We start from the raw sequence: 23,366 nt of genomic DNA, 5'->3' as shown, positions 1-23,366 counted from the left end.
AAAAAAAAAAAATTATTTTGGCGTACAATAGGCTAAATTTTTGGGCCTGAGTTTATTATTCAGTAATAGTACAGATTTGACATTTATATTAATTGCCATTAAGATTCAGGTTTCTACAATGGGGAAAAAAGGAGAAATGTGTTTCCTTAGACCTATGACCTCTATATTTCCGTTCATGCAAGAATTGAATCCCTTTTTTATTTTCACTGACTTCACAATGACCATGGTTTCCTCACCTGTGTTTTTCAAATATTTCAGCAATCTGAAAATAATATAGAATAAAATGAAAGTGGCTGGGTTCACAAGAGTCCCCACAAAACATTTCTTTAACTTTATCATCATAATAGAAAACCCAGCTTCCCTGAGACCCAGGTGTGTGATGGGTGCATGAGGAGCATGCCTGCCTGGCTTGGTGATTACAGATGGCTGACTTTGTATAGCAAGGGTTTCTTTATATTCCTTCTGCATGACTCAGAGACTATTGGAGGGTGGCTGTTCAAATCTGCTCTATCATGGTTTTTAGTAATAATGTATTACACAACTATTTTCAGCTCTTGAATGAAAATGCAAAGGCAACCAAAAGCACGACAGTTTTTCTTCCACCCCATTCTGAAATAACCCCTTAACCTTAATATCACATGGTTTTTCCTCTGCCAATGCTAATTAATCTGCAAAGTCCTTTTCAAGTTGCTGGTAATAGCTGTTATTCACAAGGGAGAGTGCTAAATGTGCAGTTATTTTCCTAAAGTAAATGAATAAAAAATGCTGTTTTATTTTTGATTCAATTTTATTTGTGATGGGAGACAGCTACTCAAATATTTAGCCAGGCTTCCAGTTTATTCCTATGAGTGTAACGTAAGAGAATCAGTAACTAATGGTAACTATTTGTGGGATTTGGGAGAGATGATGGTTTGTGTTCCCAGAGTATCTCATGATCATCTGTGATACTAAATGAAATACTTTCCTACAAAATCTGTTTTCCTATTTTATTTCATGATAATGGAAATAGCACAGGTCAGTTCCGAATATTGAGGGACGCAGGAGAGCAATATTCAATTTGTGTTGAGAGTGAAAAAAAAGAAAAAGAAAAAGATTTTCAAAAGTCAGAAAACTTTGTGTGGGTCCTTTTTAAAAAAAAGTTCTAAGTATTAAAAATCTGGAAAATAACTAAATTTTCTCTCCTCAGTTTGTTTACCAAGCCTGGATCACTGACCCGAAGACGGCCCTCCGGCAGAGGCGCAAAGAGAAAAAAAGGTCTGCAAGGGAAGAACAGAAAAGACTGAGGAAAGCATCTGGGGAGGGTGAGTGCAGTGTGCGTGTAGCAGGTTCTGGGCAGCTCTCCCCCTCTGTGCAAATATGAAAGAGGAGCTGCAAAGGACAAAAAAATGGGGACTGAAACTCATAAATTCTAGAATTCAAGGATTCTACTTCCTCACTACTGATGTCTGACACCTGGAATAAATTAAAACATGAATTTAAGTGAAGATCCAACTTATAAGGTAGGAAGTGAAAGGAACAAAATAAAGCCAAAGTAGGAGGAACCAATATATTTTTTAAGTGGATATGTTAAGGCATAGAAAAGAAATATAAGACAAAACCTGATCATTGAGTAAAATGTTGTTCTTAAAAGAAGCTAAGAAAGATGAACTTTAGACAGATTGGTCAAGAATAAAAGTGAAAGCACATTTAAATAGCACTCAGGAATCAAAAATGGAACATTATTTCCAATGTCATATTCAACATTATAATAATCCATTTGAAAAGATATGACATGAGCACATTTCTAAGGGGGCAATATTTCAAACTACACCAAATCACCTGTGAATAGGGTACACAGGGAAAATATTTTCATTACATATACAAAACAAAAGACTCCGTTCTGGGTGTATCTAGAATTCCTAAAAACCAGTAAAAGAAAATTTTAATCCAGTTGATGAACAGATGGAAAACATTTCATAGATCAAACACAAACAAGTATTTGGCATACTGATTTTTACATGTTGGATTACCAAGAACCTAAACATTTGTTAGTATCCAGTGGGAAGATAAGTGCTTTCAACCATGATGAATGGTCTCATACAGTACGACCACTTTGAGGAGCAGCTGTGGAAATGTTAAAGGTCCTGTATTCCACTGCATACTTGCTTCCGGTCCTACTAGAGCTCCTTCCCACTTCTAAGTGTGTGGCTTTACCTGGAACAATGATTGCACATGTGCACAAGGACACAGATCTAAGAATGCCTGTCCAATGTCATTTGTTAACAACAAAAATTTAGAAACCTCCTCAATCCCCACATAAAAAGAATGAATTACACTACAAATGTATTATAGAATACTCACTAGTTTAAAAAATGAGATGGATCACTTTGAACTCACATGGAGAGCAATTCCCATCCTAAAAAAGTGAAAACAACATTATGTTGCAAAAATGCCTGCATATTTTGAAACCATTTATGAAGCAAAGGAAACCAAAGCTCCTCAAGGTAAAACGTTGTATTCTTTTTTTTTTTTTTTTTTTTTTATAGAGGCATGTTTTTTATTTATTTGTTTGTTCATTTGTTTTGTTTATACATGCACTGGGTACAGTCAGAAGCGCGGGAGGGTGAGAGAAATCACCAGAGCCAGAGCGGGGAGCAGAACAGGCAGAAGGACCGAAGTACACTGCTGAGGGGAGCAGCGGGTGGCAGGAGAGGTCTGCGCACCATGTGGGACCCTCCTCCGGTGGCCGGGGAGCAGCCGGGAATCGAACCGGCGCCGCAGAGGCTGCGGGCAGCTTCGCAACCCAGCGCTCTACCGCTGCGCCACCGGGGAGGCCCAAAACGTTGTATTCTTAATGAAATGAGTGCATGTAATAGTGTGTAAGTGCAGGAAAAAGATCAGAATACTTAGCAAATTAATGATAGTGATTACTTTTGGGGAGGGGGAATGGAAAGACAGATTGTGGTATGATTAAAAGGAACTTCAGGTTAATATGCTTTCTACAAAGAAAATAAATATTTGTTGTTGTGAAATTAAAAATTTATTCAAAAATCAAAAAAAGAAAGTGTAATTTCTAATGAAGGTCTAATTGCAAAATTTCTTTCCTTTTTTGACCATTCTGCCCCCTAGCCCCTGCTGCTAATTCTTGGTAACTTTTTTTTTTTTTATTTTATTGATTCAAAAAGACAAAATTAGAACACAGCTAGTGAAACAAGTGTACCAGTAAAGAGGTAGGTGCACGTCTGCCCTAGAAATCCATCCACCGAGCAACCAATTCTTCAAAGTGTTCTGTATTCACTTTTACTACTTTATCGTGTACATAAGCACAGGTGTGTGTGCAGGGCTCCCTTAGTTTTTTAAAACTGAGTTCATGTTCTACAAATTGTTTTTGTACATTCATTAGCAATGTATCATGAACATTTCTCCAATTAAATATTCATAACACTACATATCCAGTTTAATAACTACAAATTATTCTACAATATGGATATGCATAATTCATTTGACTATACCATCACTAATGGACAAAAAGATTGCTTCCAGATTTTTGACATATGCACACCACTATCATAAATATCTTTGCACAAAAATTCTTACCTAGTCATACTTGTGTGTGTGTGTGTATTTAAATGCACAGCAAAAGATCAGGAAATACAGGTACTCTCCACAGAATAGATTATCAAAAGTAGGATTTCTTAGTATGTTGCTTATATTTTTCCAACCCACTGTTTGTCTTTTAATTTAGTATATGGCATATTTACCTAAACAATTTTTATTTTTTCCTGATGTCAAGTAGGTGTATTTTTTTTATGGTTTCTGGGTTTCCAGGTTGCTTAAGAAAGTCTCCTTACCTCCCCCAATATTATACAAATATTTTCTCATATATTTCTTTCAAATTTTATTTACATTTTGAATTTTTTTATTATTCTATAAAGTCAAGATCTATTTTGCTTGCTATTAAAAGGATAAGACAAAATACTATCCCTATCTATTAAATTATTCTTCATTCGTAAGTGCTACTTTTGTCAATATTAAGCTCTCATTTCTTCTTAGGTATGTTTCTGGGCTCTGTATTCTGATCCACTATGCTACTGTCTAGTTCTCCTCCAATGCCATGTATTTTTGAGTGAGTAGCATTAGAGTTAGTCTTAATATGTGTGGCAAGCTCTCTTTGCCACTCACTTTTTTCAAAATTATGTTTGCTATTCTTAGACATTTACTCTTCCAAAATGATTTGATGAAGTTCTAAAAATTTATCTGTTGGTCATCTTGTGAATACTGCATTACTCTGTATTGTGAAGATTGTTTCATGTGCAGCTGCATCTCTGTTTACTAATAATTCTAAGGTAGCCATAATTAAAAGATACTGAATTACAGGGACTGGAGTAAATTTTTTTCTTTATTCCTTTAATAGATATTTATTCAGTACCTTCTTGGCACAGATGGAGCAATAGGTTCTGTCCTTCCAAAGTGTTAAGGTGCTGTTGTAAGTATAGTGTATGTAGTTACTCATCTGATCTTCACAGCAGTCCAGAGACATACTATGATCCCTGCCCTACAAATGAGGAAATGAGGTGCCTTAGTTGCCTAAGGTCACACAGCCACTTGAGTGATGTGTCTGGATTTCATTCTAGGCATCCTAGCTCTAGACCCTTCTATCTCAACCAACAGAGAACAGTTATAAGGGGGGTGGGAGATCCCCATAGGGATAGGAGCTGTGAAGTTGTGACCTACTTACAAAATAAAATGAAACAGTGTGAGACCACAGAGAGAAAGACTTACAGTCAAAAGTGTATGGAAATATAACACTTCATGACAAAGACACTGTTTGAATAGAACCTAACATTCTTACAGAAGAAAGCAAGAGCCGGTATGAAAAATAAAGAGCAGGTCAGTTTAGTTAGTAAAGACAAGATGTGAAACTGAAAAGTAGAAAATAGCATAAAAAATAAATTGAGGAATGTTAACTGGAGTCAGATTGTGAATAGTCCTAGTTAGAATTAACAAATAAATTCCTAGAAGCCCAGTCAAATTAGAATTTTAAATAAACAACCAACTTTTGTAACTCACATACAATTTGGACATATTATGTCCATACCTCAAGGGAGAAATTCTATATTGTGAAAAAATTAACAAGGATGTTTAAAAAATTAATTAATAATAATTTGAACATATTGCATGGGAGTCACTAATATTAAAAGTTATTTGTTGTTTATTATTTAAACAACAATTTTATCAATTTTATTCAGTTTTATCTAAGTGTTAGTTGGTAGACCAATTATAGTTTTAACTGGTCGATCTGATGACCTTAGCCTTAAGTAAGATGTTAAACCAAATAAAATCCTATGTCATCATTTTAGGAGGGTGACACACTAAAATTTGCAATATTACCCCAAGGTATTCAAAATTAAAATTCCATATTATAAGTCAGGAATTACCAAAGTTTTTCAGTAAAGAGATAAGTTTTGCAAGTGATAAGTGTCTGTTACAACTCAACTCTGCCATGTTAAGGTGAAAGCAGACAATATGCAAACTAATAAGTGTGACTACATTCCATTAAAAGTTGAATTTCATATAATTTTCACATGCAGAAAATATTCCTTTTTAGAGTTTTTTTTTCATCTATTAAAAATAGAAAAGCATTTTGAACTCACAGGCCATTTAACAATAGGAAACCGTGAAGATCTGTCCAGAGGACTAAGGTTTTCCTCTTCCCAGTGTACATGATTCTTATTGTAAAGTAAAGTAAAGGGAACCCGAAAGCTAGGAACTCCTACAACTTCTTTCCAGGAACTCTTAAAATAAACAGAATGTACTGGATTTTATTATAATACTACCTTTATTCCAGAGGTGTAGTGTTGCTATTTAGAACTAAAAGAATTTAACTTGTTTTTATTGACCACACCTGGCAGGTCCTGTGGACTGGGAAGACAGAGAGGACGAACCAATCAAAAAGAAATCCGATGGCCCAGGTAATGAAGTACAGACAAATGTGAGCTGGGGGATATTTAAAAATGACACTTGCCCAGAAATTATGAAATAGAAAGCTGCCTAAAAATAATTAATCAAATATTGTTTCTTGACTATGACTAAATAATCAATATGCCTTGATCTCATCCTTGGTGGAATTTCAAGAGCACACCTAAACATGGGTCTGACCTTTATGTTAGTGGATGAAATACTGGATTAGAGCCAGATTTTAAATCCCTTCATCCAAGCACTTATGAAAGGAGATATTTAGGGATCAAGTTATACATGTCCATTGAATTCATCGGAAGATAGGCACAAAAATAGTGGTTACTAATTATAAAGAACATTAGAAAGAAAAAGCTAATTAAGGGAAAGTGGAATTGAGGGACTGAAAAGTACTCTAGAAGCTTGAGCTAAGCTCTTCATTTTAGGAGAGGAATCCACATCCCAGTAAGTGCCCAGAGACAGAATCCATGCCTCCTAACTCCCAGCCCACAGTGCAATTTGAGTTCCACTGTGATTGGGAAGATTTGTCCACGCAGGAAACAGAAAACAAAGGCAAAACAAAAGCCATCGAATTAAATGAATTCAAATTCCTCCATTCCATAAACATGTCATTTCCTCTATTGCAGAGTTAGAACTCCGGTGTACATTATTTAGCAGCAAGCAAGATGACCAGACTTTTCTACTCTGGGCACAAACACTTCCAAAGACTCCAATACCCTTTGGGGCACCACTCTTAGCCATGGCCTCCATTTCCACAAAATTTGACTGTGGTGTATGTGGAGCCAAATTTCTATTGTTACTGCAAAACTTTATACAATAATAGTAGCTAATAATTTGGATGGCACATCTTCTTTTCAAGGCACTTTTCTAAGAGTTTTACACCTCATAATTTTGGATGCCCTAAAAAAACCCTATTTCCCTTTAACAAATAATGAAACTGAGGCAGAGAAACATTAGCAAACATAACCAATAAAGAGGGCCTCCCCTGGTGGCGCAGCGGTTGAGTGCTGGGCTGTGAAGCTGCCTGCAGCCTCTGCAGCACCGGTGTCGGTTTGATCCCCTGCCACCAGCGAGGGTCCCACATGGCAGACAGACCTCTCCTGCTGCCCGCTGCTCCCCTCAGCAGTGTACTTCGGTCCTTCTGCCTGCTCTGCTCCCCGCTCTGGCTCTGATGAATTCTCTTACCCTCCCGCGCTTCTGACTGTACCCAGTGCTTGTATAAATAAATAAATAAATCTTTAAAAAGAAAAAAAAAGACAAAATTAAAAAGAAATCATAACTAATAAAGAATAGAGCTGTGATTTGAACCCAAGGAGTCTGACTCCACTGAAAGGGCCTACTGCCTCTGTGTTTAAAAATAACATCATTTCATATGCAGGTGCCAAGTCAATGAAGTGCATGTTATTCATATCTCAATGTAGCAATTTTCCCATCAGGACCACCACAAACAAATATGTAATTATATTTATCTTTGCATCTCTAAGAAAATAATTGTAAACATGAGAAAAAAATAAGTTATCAAAAATATAAGATGCCACCATAATTTATTCACTTAGGTGTGTGTTCCCCAAATCCTCCAGCCTCCAGGGCTCTAATTTTCCTTGTATACCTGCACAGAATGACAAGTGGCCTTATCCACACTTTCCTAGGGAACTGAAATGTTCCTGCCCTGGTCCTTTCTCCCTGAACTGCTCTGCTGCGGGACAGCCGCACTCCTTCCAGCCAACAGGTGTTCCCTGCCCCAGGAGCTCTGCTCAATAAAAGACACTGCTCCTCTCCTTACTCCTGAAAGGAGCCCTTATGGGGGAATTAAATGGGCATAATTAAGAGAGGTTTGGGGGATGGACATGTGACAGCAGAGCCAGGAAACAAATTCCAAGGGAATGTCAGGCATCACTATTCCCACCTCAGCAGATCTCTAACCAGCTGGCTCCTCTGGGGCCTGGCCTTGTACCATGCCCTTCTCACTAGTTCATTCCCTGGCTCCTTTTCCAGATCACAGCTTTCCTCCCCAGGTGCCAACTAGCAGTTTCAATGTTCCTGTTCCCACAATAGGTTGAACTGTTAAGCTCTTCTTAATCTTATCTTGCCCATCTGAACTGTCTGGAAGTTAGCCCCCCTTTGTTAAACTCACAGCTAAACTCCCTTTGATACTTTAAATTTGTTTTGTTTTGTGACTTTACTTATATTGCTCAATAAAAAGAAATAAAACAAGGTATCAGACAAAACAGAACCAATAAATACCTCTGGAAATCTGACTGTAGAGTTGAGGCTACCAGATTGGAGGTTGGGGAGGGGAGAGGGAACTGAATTGGACCATGGTGGAGAACTACGGGTGCTCCGGTGGTGGGTGTGGTGTGGTGTGACCCTGGGCCTCTGAATCAGTGGCATACAGGTTTGTAAACTGTTATAAATCAATGTTACCCCAACAAAAAAAAAATAGCACAAAAAATGACCACAGTTAAATATTTGTCATATGCCATTGTCAGAATAAGTCTTGACATTTTAGAATTAGTTTTTTGGCTACACCAAGCACAATGGGATATTTCCCCTGCATGATTAAATGAACGGTGTTGGTGGAATGGAGCTGCTGACTGGAATCTTCTGAGGCTGTCATGAGTGCTAAGATAGGACAGCAACAGCCTGGACGTGATGACTGCATGTCAGCCAACTACTGGGGTGGTTCTTTCAATCTTCTGCTCAGACCTGCCCACATCTATGAGAAGATAAATGTGGAGAAATGACAGGAGAGTCAATTAGTGAAAATTGTCAGCCTTATAGGATGTAGTTAGGTGGTTAATTCTTTCCTAGTTTCTACGGCACAAGACAGTTTTTTTCTGCAAGGAGAGGCCATATTTATATGTAAATCAGTTAATAAGCAGTTTAAGTTCGCAGTATAGAGCTAAATGTAGAGTAATAGCTTTCTAGTAGCCTATGATAGTGATCATGACTGAGTAATGGAGGCGAAAATGTATTTCTTGGATAAATTTTGTAAACATTAACAAACTGGAAATGCAAATGTTAATTATCAAGATCATTTATAGTTAGGTAAAAATAAGGGAAAGAATATCTAAAAAAAAAAAAAAGATGCTTTTCTTTAAAAAGGGCAATCATTTACCAAGAGAGATTTTGCCTTCCTCCCAGACTACCTGACTCACAAATAGATTTTTTTTTTTATTTCTAATACAAAGTCAAATTCTGATTCACACTGTGGTCTCTAAAGTGGGGAGAAAATGAGGAAGACCAAGCTGAGTAGATGGGCTGGTTCAGTCTATTTACCCTAGGTCAGAGGTCAAGGAACTAGACAGGCCCTGGGCAAAATCCCACCTGCCACTTTTCATCTGCTTGTTATCCAAAGATGACTTCTACACTTTTTATTTTTTTTTATTTTTTATTTTTTGGTGCCGAAACCCGGGAGACTTTTACACTTTTTAAAGGTTAAAAAAAAAAAGAAGAAAGAAAGAAAGAAGGTATTTCTTGACATGAAAATTATGAAATTCAAATGTTAGTGTCCATAAAGTTCTATTGAAATCCCGGCTGTTGCTATTCTGCTTGCACAGCACACAACAGAGCTAAGTCGCTGCAGAGCAGAGTGCGTGGCCTGCAAGGTGGGAAGTACTTACTGTTGGGAAAGTTTATACAGAAAGTTTGTTGATACCAGCATTAAGGCTATGTCAGTTAGTTTGGCCCTCTTATATATGTGGTACTAATGACCTTTAAATTACAATTCCAATAATCACTAATCATAAATTTGTGAAGATTTCCCATGACATGAATCTGGTGTTTTTTTTTTTTTTTTTTCTGTGTTGGGAGAAAGAGATACAAGTTGTTTTTCTAGTGGCAGATTTGGTGTTTTTTTTTTTTTTTTAATAAACAATAAGGCAATTCTTAATTCATTGTCATGGTCACTAAGTATTCACTTTTTTCTAGTCAATGTTTGAAACAGTTAATAACACAAAAATTTTAAATTCCAAATAAAAAAAAAAATTACACAGACATTGGCTTATAAGACTGAGTTGTAGGACAGTTCATAGGATATCTTCCTTTTAATTTTGATTCTCGACTAAAATAAGGAAGGCCACAACATGGAACTTCCTCAAACCTAATTAGTGACCCAGGAGCTCATGTTGAATTCCCCCAGAGCACTGGAGTGGTGTGTGTGGGACTCTGAGACAAAATGACCGATCCATTGAGGGACAGAGGTGAGCAGGCCAGCTGAGGAAGGAATTCAAGTTCACCAGGATGCTTGGGGCTTCGGTTGGCTTGGACAGGACTGACCTGTGTGCACAACTTTGAACCTAGCACAGCTCAGTATGTTCAATAAGAATGATGTTGACCATTCAGTGGCATAAATCACTTTTAGTATGTGACCAGAGCACATACAAGATATCTTTTAAGTTGGTTAACCGAAATATAACTGCAGTAGGAAGCAGCAAATTCTTAACTGAATCAACAGAAATGTTTCCAACAAGAATTATTCTTAAGAAAAGAGGAGATATAGAAAAAGCATCAAGACTTGGTTACCTAGATAGATGCATTCTGTTTCTCTCCCTATGTCAATAAGAGGAATACCTTTGAGTACAATCTCTACTGCTAACCAAACCTATTATCTCTATCTAGACTAGTTTGATGATATTTTGAACCAAAACTTTAAAAAACAATCTATCTAGATTGGTTTTGATGCTGCTGTGGAGTGTCCTGTACTGCATTCCCCCATCAAGCCAAGTGCCAAGAGCCCCACTATTTGTTTATTGGGTACATAGATGAGAAGCCAGGTCTGGCTTTGGCAAAACCTCACCATGCACACAACAGAAGACTGGTTGTATTTTTTTTTCTTTGAAATCTTGGTGGTTTCTTTCCTCCTAGATAATATCATCAAGAGGATATTTAATATTTTGAAATTTACTTGGGTCCTGTTCCTGGCAACAGTGGACAGCTTCACAACCTGGCTGAACTCCATTTCAAGGGAGCACATTGACATATCTACAGTTTTGAGAATTGAAAGATGCATGCTGACCAGAGAAATTAAAAAAAAAGGTAACTCTGTTTGGTATAATCCTTTCTGCTTCTCCCACATTATAAAGCTGTTAAAAGTCAGAACTCCAAGTAGGATGAGGCAAAGTCTTTTCTCCCCAGACACTCTTAGCACAACCCTTTGGCTTTTCTATAGAGTTAAATCTCTGTCATATTTGGAATTAAAATAATCAGACACTTCTCTCCCCCATCCCTATACACAGCCCTGGGGTGGTGATGAGCTTCCTCATGCTTCCCCTTCCCTCACCAGATCTGCAGGTGCAGGGACTGGGCAGGTGCAGGATTATGTTTTCTAGCCTGGGAAGTTTACTTCTCATAGGAAAAATTATATCATGCAGAGAAATGATATAAAGTGACATTATCTGGCTTACAGATTATATTTAAAAATAATGCTCATTTCTGCAAATGACTTAGCAAAATTATCTACCTATCAGAAGAGACTTCTTTCTTGGTATTTCCCAGGACTACTGAGCACCATTGGTTCACCAAGTGGACATAGGTGCCCAACTTTACTAGCTTTGCTTTAATCCTTATTCAAGGTGTGCATGACAGTGAGAGTTGTCTGTGTGGAGACATGTCAGGTGGGCACAGGCCAGAATTTCCTTAAGAACCGGGGTGATTATCTCCCTCCCCACCCCCCCCCCGCAGGGCAACGTTCCCACTCGGGAGAGCATCCACATGTATTATCAGAACCACATCATGAACCTCTCCAGAGAGTCTGGACTGGACGCAATCGACGACCACGGTAATGCTGCCTCCAGCGCACAGCCAGCCCACAGAATGGACAGCCTAGACTCACATGACAGTATCTCCAGGTATTTTACCTTTTAAACAGCAGGCTTGCTTTGACAAAGGTAAAGGAGGTGGACTTCAAAAATATGAGAAATGAACGTGTGACATGAAAGTTAATCAAAACTTATATGATGTCCACCCTTGGTGAGAAAGTGGACTATCTCCATGTACACAAATAAGCAAAAAGGAGCATTGCCCTTCCCTAGACTGAGCCAGGTGAAAGTGCTACCCACAGTAAACTATTGTGTGAGTCACATGCCCAGCACAGAGATTTCCAAACTGAAGGCAATTAAAATGAGCCTTCTCGGGGCCTCCCCAGTGGCGCAGCGGTTGAGCGCTGGGTTGCGAAGCTGCCCGCAGCCTCTGCAGCACCAGTTCGATCCCCGGCCGCCGGGCAAGTGTCCCACATGGCGTGCAGACCTCTCCTGCCGCCTGCTGCGCCCCTCAGCAGTGTACTTCGTCAGTCTGCCTGCTCTGCCCTCCCCTCTGGCTCTGGTGGATTCTCTCACCCTCCCATGCTTCTGACTGTACTCAGTGCTTGTATAAATAAATAAATAAATCTTAAAAAAAAGAAAGTAAAAAAAAAAAAAAAAAATGAGCCTTCTCTATTGTAAAATGACTATTTGGATCAAGAGTTGCATCTTTAAGACCTGTTAAAAATGCTGCTTCACAAAGTATCTACTGAAATCATCTACTATCTACTACTATTCTTGATATTTTCCTTTCAGAACTGTTGCTTTACAGTTCGTAATAAAGACTTGAGAAGTCAGGGCCTCCCCAGTGGTGCAGCAGCCCGCAGTCTCTGCAGTGCCTGTTCAATCCCCAGCTGCAAGGCGAGGGTCCCACATGGCGCGCAGACCTCTCCTGCCGCCTTCTGCTCCCCTCAGCAGTGTATTTCATCAGTCTGCCTGTTCTGCTCCCTGCTCTGGCTCTGGTGAATTCTCTCACCTTCCCATGCTTCTGACTGTACCCAGTGCTTGTATAAATAAATAAATAAATCTTTAAAAAATTATATATAAAAAAAAAAAAAAAAGACTTGAGAAGTCAGCTTCGATCCCCACTGAGTTTTGTGATCAGAGACACTGATTCTCACCAGGGCCAGCACTAAGCACTGTGCAAGGGTTACCCCATTTATCTTTGTAAGACCCTTAAGAGATGCACACTGTCATCACACCCATTTTATAGAAAACAAAATTCAGTAACAGAGAGTAAGTAGCTTTCCCAAAGTCCCATGGTTAGGAAGAAAATAAAAGCAGACCCAAAATCCAAACCCAGGCAGCCTCCCTGGTAGCCTAAGGGTTAAGTCTCAGCACTATCACTGCAATGGCTTGAGTATGAGCCCAGCGAGGGAGCTGACCTATATATGAGGCAACAAACCCCTCCTGTCTCACCCACTGCTCCCCCCTCCTCTGGTGATCCTCTCACCCCCCACACCTATGGCTTACACCCCAGATCTATGCAAAAATAAATAAATAAACAAACAAATAAATAAACAAACCAACAAATAAATAAATAAATAAAATCTATCCAAACCCACATAGTTCTTCAGCTCAAAGCTCAAGTTCTCACCACTGTGGTAGCTAACTCACTCTCCCTGCATCTTCCTGCACCCCAAGACCTATCTTCCTTATTACCTATCCCAGTAAAGCCTCCGAATTCTTTGTCATGGAGCTCTCGATAGCTGCTCTTGGCTGCATAAAGTTAGCTTCTGAGTTAAAGCAGAAGTCCTATATTAGCAGAAAAATGACTTGCTCAAGGTGATTAGTTGCACTGAATAAATTACACTTTGCTTTCCACTTCATAGGTAAAGGCCTGTATCGCTGAGGACATTCATGTATTTATTGTTTTCATCAAACATGTTAAACAGTACCTGTTCCAGGCCAGCCCCTGGGTGGTGTCTGGCATGGACACATAAGGACAAGTGGTCTTGCAGAGGTTTGAGCCTGGGCGAGACTCCTCTCAGAGATGTTGGGCTGAGAGGTCCCACAGCTGGTTTAGAAATTCCTGGATTACTCGCTGCAATACTTCATATGCTGAGCAAGGCACTAAGGACCTGTGCTTCACAAATACTGAATATCTTCCAAGACAAAGTAGGGAGGAAGCTGAGACTATTTTATGGGTACCAAACCCAAAATAGAGAACTAGAAGTTGAAACTGCAACCTGGATAGGGAGAGGAGAGTAAAATCTCTTTTGCCTTGAAGTGCTATTTTTAGCTATTACTGAAGACTTCATTGGCACTTTTCCAGTCGTGCCTGTACCTTTGTTACCCAATAACAATCAATCAATACAGAGCTATCAATACAGAGCTATAAAACTTCTTGGTATGGGAAGATAGTCACCATATATGTGTACATATACCTTAGTAAAAACAAGTTTTATCAAAATAGCATGATACTATAACTTCAGGTTTATGCTTTAATAAAGCATGTAGTCAATTAAATATATTTTGTACAGATAAAATTTTGTATTTTCCTCCCATCCTCCCAAAATAGGTATTAATTTTTTTTAGAGATTTGTGAGGGATGATAAAATACATTTTGTTTTTCCTATAATTTTGTGATAACCTTTGCTTATTTATAAGTTTCAAAGAAACAGATATCGTTGTTACATATATTTTTGTGAACAGAAGAAAATACTAGGACAGAAACTCTTGAGTTTCAAGCTCCACACATTCATTTGCTAAATGAAATCCTGCTCAAGATGCCTTTAATTCCTAGAATAAGATAATTGGTTATTAGGATAATGGCCTGATAATAAAATTTCACTTCTCATTTTTTTCTACACAATCATACATACACACATTTCTCAATCATTAATTTCTGAAACTATTAGCAATATCAAAGATACAAAGTGAAAATTTAATGTTATGATCACAGTACCTCCTTGTGTATAGAGAAAGCATACTACGACCAGCAGTTTTGAAACAAGAGCTTCAGCGCTCTTTAGCAGGCTCCAGTGAGACAGAAAGTCATTGTTTCTTATATTTTATTTATATGTTTTGTTAACCATGATGTCCTATTTGAAAGCTGCCAACCTTCTTAAATTTGTTCCTGTTGGAACAACTCTCTCTAGTAGATCAGTTACTTACACTAAATTATTTTCTCTTTAATTCATTTTCACGTTAATACTGAATATCCATTTTACCCCCTTTCTTCCCAGACTCATGTATTCCAAGTTATTTCATGGTAGTGGTACTAATGAAGCCTGCGCAGGCATGCCTGTAAACATGCGCAGGTGTGTCAGCAGGGAGTTGGGGGAGGTAGGGTCTGACTGTAATGACTATTCAAGATGCTGGCTAATATTGCTTCTTAGTCAAGATGTGAAAATGGTGAACTGGGGTTGCAGGGAGGTCTAAAAGTTTCTGAACCAAACAATTTTATAGCCTATTTGTGACCAAACAACCATCTTTCAAAAAAAGGGAGAACAGTTGGATAAGAAAAATGCTGAGGTGCTCCATATATGCTCTTTCTAAAATGTTTCTTTTATGTATTTACTTACATGTTTATTTTGCATACCATGTGCAACTATACCTCTACACTCAGCTTTGGATAGCACTGCTCTGTGTATATTGAACTTGGAGTAGGCACACTGTTTCCCTTTTTCTGAACTCCAGAATAAAAGGCTTCAGACTGCTCTGGTTAACGTAACTGAAAGCCAAGGGCTTATTTAACTGGGAGTATTTGTGAAGACTACAGTTGTATATATGCATATCATATAATTTTGTTATTTCATATTTATGCTTATTTTTTTAAACATTGCCCCAAAATGTGATTTATAATATTTTTTCAAATGAAATTTTTGCTTTCCTTCTTGCTTTGTTTAATGAAACAGATTTTATTGTTATCTGGATCCCTCAATTTGGCAAGTTAAAAGGGAAATGAATAGAATAAATTTTCTTCATTAGTTTGCAATGCACTAACAGTGGTTGGTAACTTTTTTCATGAACCTCTTTTTGAAATTTTATGAAATTTTACAGTCTCACCAAGGTGGGGGGAGATTACACATAAATGCAAATTTTCCCATAAAATTTCAGGTATTTCACAGGCTTCCTGAATATTGTATATGACCCTGGCTTGAGACTAGCTTTTCCAGATCCAGACTCTGAATTAAACAAATCAAAGTGTGTATTAAAAAGTGAGTTGAATATAAATTTTGCATAAAATAGGCTTACATAATTTCTGCATTGTTAACTTTAAGCTGCATAACAATTGACAGTATGTCCATTTAAGAAGTCAACTACTGGGCCTCCCCAGTGGCGCAGCACTTGAGCGCTGGGTTGCGAAGCTGCCCGCAGCACCTGCAGTGCCGGTTGGATCCCTGGCCACTGGGCGAGGGTCCCACATGGTGCGCAGACCTCTCCTGCCGCCCGCTGCTCCCCTCAGCAGTGTACTTCATCAGTCTGCCTTTTCTGTTCCCCGCTCTGGCTCTGATGAATTCTCTCACCCTCCCATGCTTCTGACTGTACCCAGTGCATGTATAAATAAATAAATAAATCTTTTAAAAAAAAACTGTTAAAAAAAAAAAAGAAGTCAACTACTATACACATGTAGAGGTGGAGCTATATCCCTGCAATTTATATAGTATTGTAAATCAACAAAATTTTATTATAGATTGTTCCTGGGTTTCAGAACCAAAAGCAATTTTTATTAAAAAAAAGAAATTAGCTAAATATTATAAATCACAACTTAGAAAGAAAAAAAGAAGAAAGATTGTGTTAAACAAAATCTAGTAACTGCTGTTAAATCTGACCCAAGATTACAGTACCCATAATCAAAAGCCATGAGGCGGGAGGTATTTAAATCCATCGACTGCTTTTTAACAAAATAGTCCCCAAATTTAAAAATGGTAAATCCATCAATATGTTTGCTGGTAGAAAGCCAATATACATTTTAAGTTAATGTAATTTTTTTAGTTCTTAATGTATTTTTTACTTTTAATTTTCAAATTAAAGGAAGACCCTAGGTAGCTATTAAATGAATTAGTATTTTTGCCCTTTTCTTAATGGCTAAAGCACAGGTCCAGTTTCTTTGCCTTAGGAAACTTTCCAATCCCCACAGGGTAATATTTATATTATATTATATTTATATTATATTATATTATATTATATTATATTATATGTATATATATAGAGAGAGAGAGAGGCAATGTGGGTTTACATTATTGTGGGTAGTTTGGAAGTACAGAATCCCCCACTCACCTGCTACCCAAATCACCCAAAGTCCACAATGCCCCCATCCCTCTTTGTTCTCATCCCTCAACCCACACCCCTCTGGATACTTCGGGTCTATCATCAGATTTCAATAGTTAGTTGTTAGGTTTGTCGTTAGTTTGGTTTCTCTATATTCCACATATAAGTGACACCATCGAGTATCTTTCTCCTTTGGACTTATTTCCCTTAGCTGTTGCCCTTCTGGCTCCACCCATGTTGCCACAAAGATCTGGTATAAAACAAAGATGTCCAATTAATCAGTACTATTAAACATATTATTGGAAGTCCTAGCTAGAGCAATTAGAAGAGAGGTATATAAAAGGAATCCAAATTGAGAAAGAAGAAGTAAAGCTATCATTATTTGTAGACATGATAATATACAGAGAACCCTCAAGACTCCATGAAAAACTCATCAAAACAATCAGCTTACCAAAGTATTAGGGTATAAAATCAATACACAAAAACCAGTTGCCTACCTATAATTTGACGATACTGGCATGTACAAGAAGCCATGGTGACTGCAGGGAAGGCAGCAATCTTCCCCAGAAAAGATTGCCAGTGTGAAGGTTTGCTCTGGGACACCTGAGGCATTGGGCAAGTCCAGTGTCATCCTGAGGTGGGAATGCTGGCCACTTATCAGTGTGACCACACCCTTGGAGCATAAACAGTCTGGGTGGGGCCTGCTCCTGCTCGGCCATCATGATCACCCATGTTTACCTTTGGGCATACAGTAGATGAGGTGGGGTAGCAAATGAACTTTTATTCCCTTTGTTTTTTGAATAGTCACGATTCCTTTAAACCCTGATATAAAATGGCACTAATTATTTAATGGTTATTTTAATATATCAGATATCATCAACTTTCCAGAAATAAAGTATATTGTTACAGGAAACATTAGTGATAATCTAAGGACCATTCTTAGATATGAAAGGAGGAGTTGTCATTTGTAATATGTCACATAAGCCATTTGCTGTACACCCTGAAGTACCTCCAAGCCATCTATTTAGACTTGTGTCTGGGCCTGTTATTGCAAAGATCTTCCCCTTCTCTTTAACTTTCAATTCTGATCTCCTTGGGTGACAAATAAGCCACAATACAAATAACCCAATTGGTTGGATTGTGTCAGTTCTGAAGGTGGGCTAATGTGAAGATGACTAATGTAAACCAATGCAACAATTAATAGGATAAAAGAACTTTGCAATTAAAACAGGCAGTGTCTATGCAGAAAATCTGAGCAGTGCTATAGGAGAGTGTGCAGTGTCCTGCCTGCAAACCCCTAACATACGCAAACTCTAAAAATATTAAATGAAATAGAGAAGTTCAAATATCCAGAAGTGTTGAACTAGATACCCCAGGGATGGAAACTGATTTATATAAAGTTCAATAACTAGTTAATGTCAGTGTGAAGACTAAAACCCAGTCCTTGCACTTGTCTGATGAGTTTCTTATTTATCTTGCTATCAACATCAAGCTGTGTCTAAGATTGGTGACACCTAAAGGAGTGAGGGTCTTTCATAAAAATCAGGCTCTGTGTCCCCATTGGTGACCATTTGGTTGCTTCCTCTCTCATTGTCCTGTCCCCATCTTGGCCATGCAGCTGTGATATGCACATGGGGTGCCCCCCCTGCAGGGCTCGTGGAGTTGTGCTAAACTTCTTGAATGCGAACAAGCCTCTTCAGTGGGTTCCACAAGTGAGTGACTCACATTCCCTACTCCCCACCAACCCTCTAAGAGGTTGCAATTTCATTTCTGCCTCACAATCACTGACTGCAGGCCAGGCATACAGTACGTCTCCTTGGTGACGATGTGCTGAATTGTCATCGCTGTCAGTGGGAAATCAGCTGTCCTGTATCACCAAAGCCAACTCCTCTGGTTCAGCCAGGTTGTCAGCACTCAACTCAGAAGATTAGTATTCAGACAGCCTCCATCCCAAGCTCTTTGGGGGTTAAACTATGCCTATGATCATGCCTTTGCCACATCTCTCATTGCTTTTCCTTCAGTAGCATCTCAGTCCTGAATCTACTGCCATTCCCACCCCAGTTGTTGCTCCATTGGGTAACAGGATATGAGGAATTTAGCCAATGGGTTCTTGCCCTAATTGCATCCACCAAATGTGATCCAGAAGAAAAAAATTCATCAGGTAGTGAAGTTAACAGACAAAATGACCCTGCCATTGCTAAACTTCCTTTGATTTTTTTTTGTTGTATTTTCTTTCTTTCTTTTTTTTTTTTTTTTTTGGATGTTGGTTTATATCTAGTTGCATATCAAACCAGCATCTCTTCTACGTGCAAGGCATCTAGTTTGGCTTAACTGAATATCACTCAGAAAATGGGGTGGAAAATTCAGTTTCTTGTGGTTGTCCCTGAGCTTCCACCTCTCATTTTGGAGACTCTTTTAAAAAAAATGAATTTTTTTTCACATCCCTTCTACATCAGCAGATATTTCTGCTTAAACAATTTGGTTACAAAATTCTCTAAAAGAACTCAGGGAGCTCCAAATAAAGCATATTTTATTTAATTAACATAAAACTCAGTTGCAAAATCACAGTGACATAAATTCTGCTCTGTGACAGAAATGTTGGGATTGGTAATTGTACTATTTCCCTGTCCCAACCAGAGAATGACATTTCCTAATGTATCACTAGCCAGTATGATTTTTCAAGCCCAGTACTGTGATGTGTCTCCTGCCTAACTGGTCCTTTCCTGTCTCCAGCCCGCTGTGGTGGTCGCCGTTGTCGTGGTGGTGTAATGTGTGTGTTTGCTGCATGGCAGTGTGTTGGTCAATTGATCCGTGTGTCAACTGATATACCACTGGTGTTTTAACACTGTGTCTCTGTAACTGTTTGCGCTGCTAGCTGCTACACTGAAGCAACCACGCTGCTGTTCTCAAGGCAGTCTACCCTTGATGATTTAGATGGACCAGAAACTGTTCCTAAAACAAGTGAGCGTGCACGACCTAGGCTCCGTAAAATGTTCAGCATGGATATGTCCTCCTCATCAGCTGACAGTGGCAGTTTAGCATCAAGGTGCTTAACTTGTGCATGCTTTGTTCTGTAATTTTATCATCTTTTTTCCCTTCATGTCATTGCAAATATAAGTTCTTCTGATATGTTTTTTTTTGAATTTTTATTTTAAGAATTTGCATGACTAACAAAAGCATAATGGCTGCCTTGCCTGGGATGTAACTAGTTGTTCCCAGGACAGCGTTCTATTAACCTAACTTCTCTTTAGTTTTTGTCTGTTAGGAGTTTCTTTAAAATCCTTAGGATAAACATTGTCCTCCCTTTTGTAAGTATTTCACACATTACATTCGCAAAGAGATAAGCATGTTTCCTCCTTGCTTGAGAATTCATATAAGGAAAAATATGTGAAGAAAGATAGAAAGCCTTGCCTCATGGTTTAATCAAGACTCATGCATTGGGGGAAAAATCCAAAAACCTGCCCTATGTAGTCATTTTTAGTTAAAACATAATAAACCTATCTATATTTTACATTTAAACTGATATAAAATTCAGAATATGTTACCATTTTTAAATATTATTATTATATAGTAGAATATTTCATCTTTATAGAACATAATTTGTCTTGTTTGGGAAAAATTACTTGGGCTCAGGTTTTCTTATTCAGTCCTACCATAAAACAATAAACATTTAGAAAAGAAATGTTCTACAAATGGTCCAAAGCTCCTTTATGAATTGCCTTGGAATGGACATCAGGGTCACAAAAGCGTTAGTTGCGTTGTGCCTATCCTGAGACCAGTTAGTCAACCCAGAACAAATTTCAATTTTGAGTCTTCATAGTGTCAAATCCAATGGGTATTAATTTCTTTTTTGCTGGAAGCTACATATCTTAACACAGAGCTGCAGTATGCTGAGACTGGCATTGAAGGGAATAGCTTAGCCCTTCAAAATGACATCTGGCAGTCACATGCTATGCTATTCCATTTTGATGAATCCTGACATTAGCTTCAACCCTTCAGGGTCATATCTGATTTTAAAAAAAAAGCATGCTTATGTTTGGTTATTTTTCAAGTTTGGTTATTTTTCAAGTTGAAGTTAGACTGGTATGGGGTTGGCTCCAGTGGTCTGAAAATTCCCTAGGATGGTCAATTTCATAGCCTTCCTTGGAGGCTATATCTAACTGAGGTAAGTCTTTGCAAAACTCTGTTTTGGCTTGACATTCAAAGAGCCTTCTGTGTGATAGGTACACTTAGAGTCAAAGCCCTGGGAATATTAATCCCTCAGTGGGGATCAAGGGGCTCATGCAAATCTCATTCTTCAGTTTCAGAATGCCATAAATGTGTCCTCCAAGGTTCATTTATTCATTCATTCATTGACACATCTATTCCTAGTGTCTTTGACAAGAAAAATGGACACAGTCTTTCCATTTAAGAATCTCAACATTTATGATCACATGTGCTATTCTGATAACAGTATACTTTTCCAGAGTCTAACAAATTATAGTTCTATGTCCAGCAGATTCTACAAGATCAGATAACACTTACCCCTCTCCTTTATAGGAACTAGATAAACCTGAGATAATAATAAAAGACATGCCATGAATTTCACTAATGCGGCTGCCCTGTATACATTTCCAATTTTTCCTGCATAGACCTGGCAAGGATGTTACTAAGAAAAGGAAAGGAAGTTTACAAGAAAGAAGAACAGGATGCCTAAATAAATAAATAAATAAAATAATGGAAATTGGGTAGAGAAGACTTGGAAAATAAACACTAGAATGGGAACACGTAAAAGAAAATAAAATTGAGGTCTTTGGGAGGAGAGAAAGCAGGTGTGCACACCTGGGGGTAGAACAGTAGTCCCAAGGAGAGATCATGCAGGGGAGAAGACCATAAGTATTTCCATGGGTAAGGCAAATAACTCACGGGGAGATAGTGGCAAGCTGGGAAAGTGGTGAAAATTCAGTCAGATGTAATAAGCACTAGTAAGAAATAGGCTTGGAATAGAAAAAAAACAAAACAGGGAGAAGAAACACATTAAAAAAGTATGCCATTCTTTATAAAGCATGCAGTTGTTTAAGCAAGCCAATGTGTTGTTAACCATCATTGCCTTATGGGTCAGGGCAGGTCCACTCACAGGGTGAGAGTAGAGTACAGACCCAAACTGGCAGGGTTTCCTGTTCCCATATCACCCTTCTTTAAAGTATATGTAATGGTAGGTATGCTATGCAAATTTTGTTCTAATTTGGAAAACAATGCTGGAACCCTTGGCTGCGAATCTTGATACTATTTAAATACTCTGAGCATAGGTATGTCTAGCAATTTGTGAGTGAGGACTCACTCTGGTTCTCAACTCTGTGTGTGCACTAGTGGCTTTGCCTTTGAGAGGATGCTGTTTACAGTCTTTACAGACCAGATATGAATCTCTTGAAGGAATAAAGCAAATGGAACATGAGGGGAGAGGGGCATTTAATTTTCTCACATGCTTTGAAGTTTGTATTTGGGAGTACTGAGATGTTTTGAGAATTTGGGTGTGATCTGAGTAACCTGAATTATGAGACAGGGTTTGTACCTGTCCCTTTTTTCTGACAGCGAGCCCACGCAGTGCACCCTGTTGTACTCACGCCAGGGGACCACAGAAACCATAGAGGAGGTGGAGACCGAGCAGGATGAGGAGACAGGGGCCGGGGACACCGATGAAGGGGGTGAGGTTGAGGTGGACTTGGGGCCTGAGGAGGCTGAGGAGGCCAAAGAAGAGGTTGTCCTCACCCCAGACACTGAGTTGCTGCAATACTCCACCGAGGAAGGTGATGTGGAGGTGCCCCCCTCCTACAGCAAGGCAGTTAGCTTTGAGCGCCTGTCCTTCGGTTCTCCGGATGGCTGCACAGGCCAGAATCACATGACTGTCAGCCCTGATGACAGCCGTTCTGACAGACTGGAGTCCAGCATCCTCCCACCCCTGACTCATGAGCTGACGGCCAGTGAGCTACTGCTGAACAAGTAAGAGTCCCTTCTCTAGGAGTAACAGCTACAGTGCATGTAGGTTCAGTAGTGTAATAGTTTCTGTGCATGCTGTAACTTACCTTGAGAAACCAGACTGCTCCTGTCTTACCCACTGCTCCCCTTAGCAGTATATTTGAATTTTGAATCTGCCTGTTCTGCTCCCCACTCTGTCTCTGGTGAATCCTCTCATTCACCCCCCCCCACCATACATCTGGCCTATACCCCAGTTCTTCTATGCAAAAATAAATTTAAAAAATATATATGTCCTTGGGGCCTCCCCTGGTGGTGCAACAGTTGAGCACTGGGCTGCAAAGCTGCCTGCAGCCTCTGCAGCACTGGTTCAATCCCTAGCCACCAGCGAGGGTCCCACAACAGACCTCTCCTGCCATATGCCCGCTGCTCCCCTCAGCAGTG

General features: G+C 38.9%; 1 protein-coding gene across 7 annotated transcripts in view; it reads left to right on the top strand.

The window, feature by feature from the left end:
* Nucleotides 1–23,366, top strand: part of PIEZO2 (piezo type mechanosensitive ion channel component 2) — a 500,507-nt gene that overhangs the window by 444,030 nt on the left and 33,111 nt on the right. For 4 of the 7 annotated variants that reach the window (XM_054694215.1, XM_054694214.1, XM_054694219.1 and 1 more), the window contains 6 exons: nucleotides 1,187–1,301; nucleotides 5,892–5,951; nucleotides 10,822–10,987; nucleotides 11,637–11,804; nucleotides 19,846–20,016; nucleotides 22,542–22,949. In XM_054694215.1, the coding sequence (XP_054550190.1) occupies nucleotides 1,187–1,301; nucleotides 5,892–5,951; nucleotides 10,822–10,987; nucleotides 11,637–11,804; nucleotides 19,846–20,016; nucleotides 22,542–22,949 (1,088 nt within the window). The remainder of the gene's footprint in view (nucleotides 1–1,186; nucleotides 1,302–5,891; nucleotides 5,952–10,821; nucleotides 10,988–11,636; nucleotides 11,805–19,845; nucleotides 20,017–22,541; nucleotides 22,950–23,366) is intronic. The other 3 variants (XM_054694221.1, XM_054694216.1, XM_054694217.1) reach the window with 2 other exon arrangements.

This window comes from Talpa occidentalis, unplaced genomic scaffold (genome assembly GCF_014898055.3).
Source record: "Talpa occidentalis isolate TD23 unplaced genomic scaffold, MPIMG_talOcc4v2.1 talOcc4.13, whole genome shotgun sequence".
Lineage (NCBI taxonomy): Eukaryota > Metazoa > Chordata > Mammalia > Eulipotyphla > Talpidae > Talpa > Talpa occidentalis.
The sequence above is the reverse complement of the archived record's forward strand: the minus strand, read 5'-3'. Positions and strand labels throughout refer to the sequence as shown.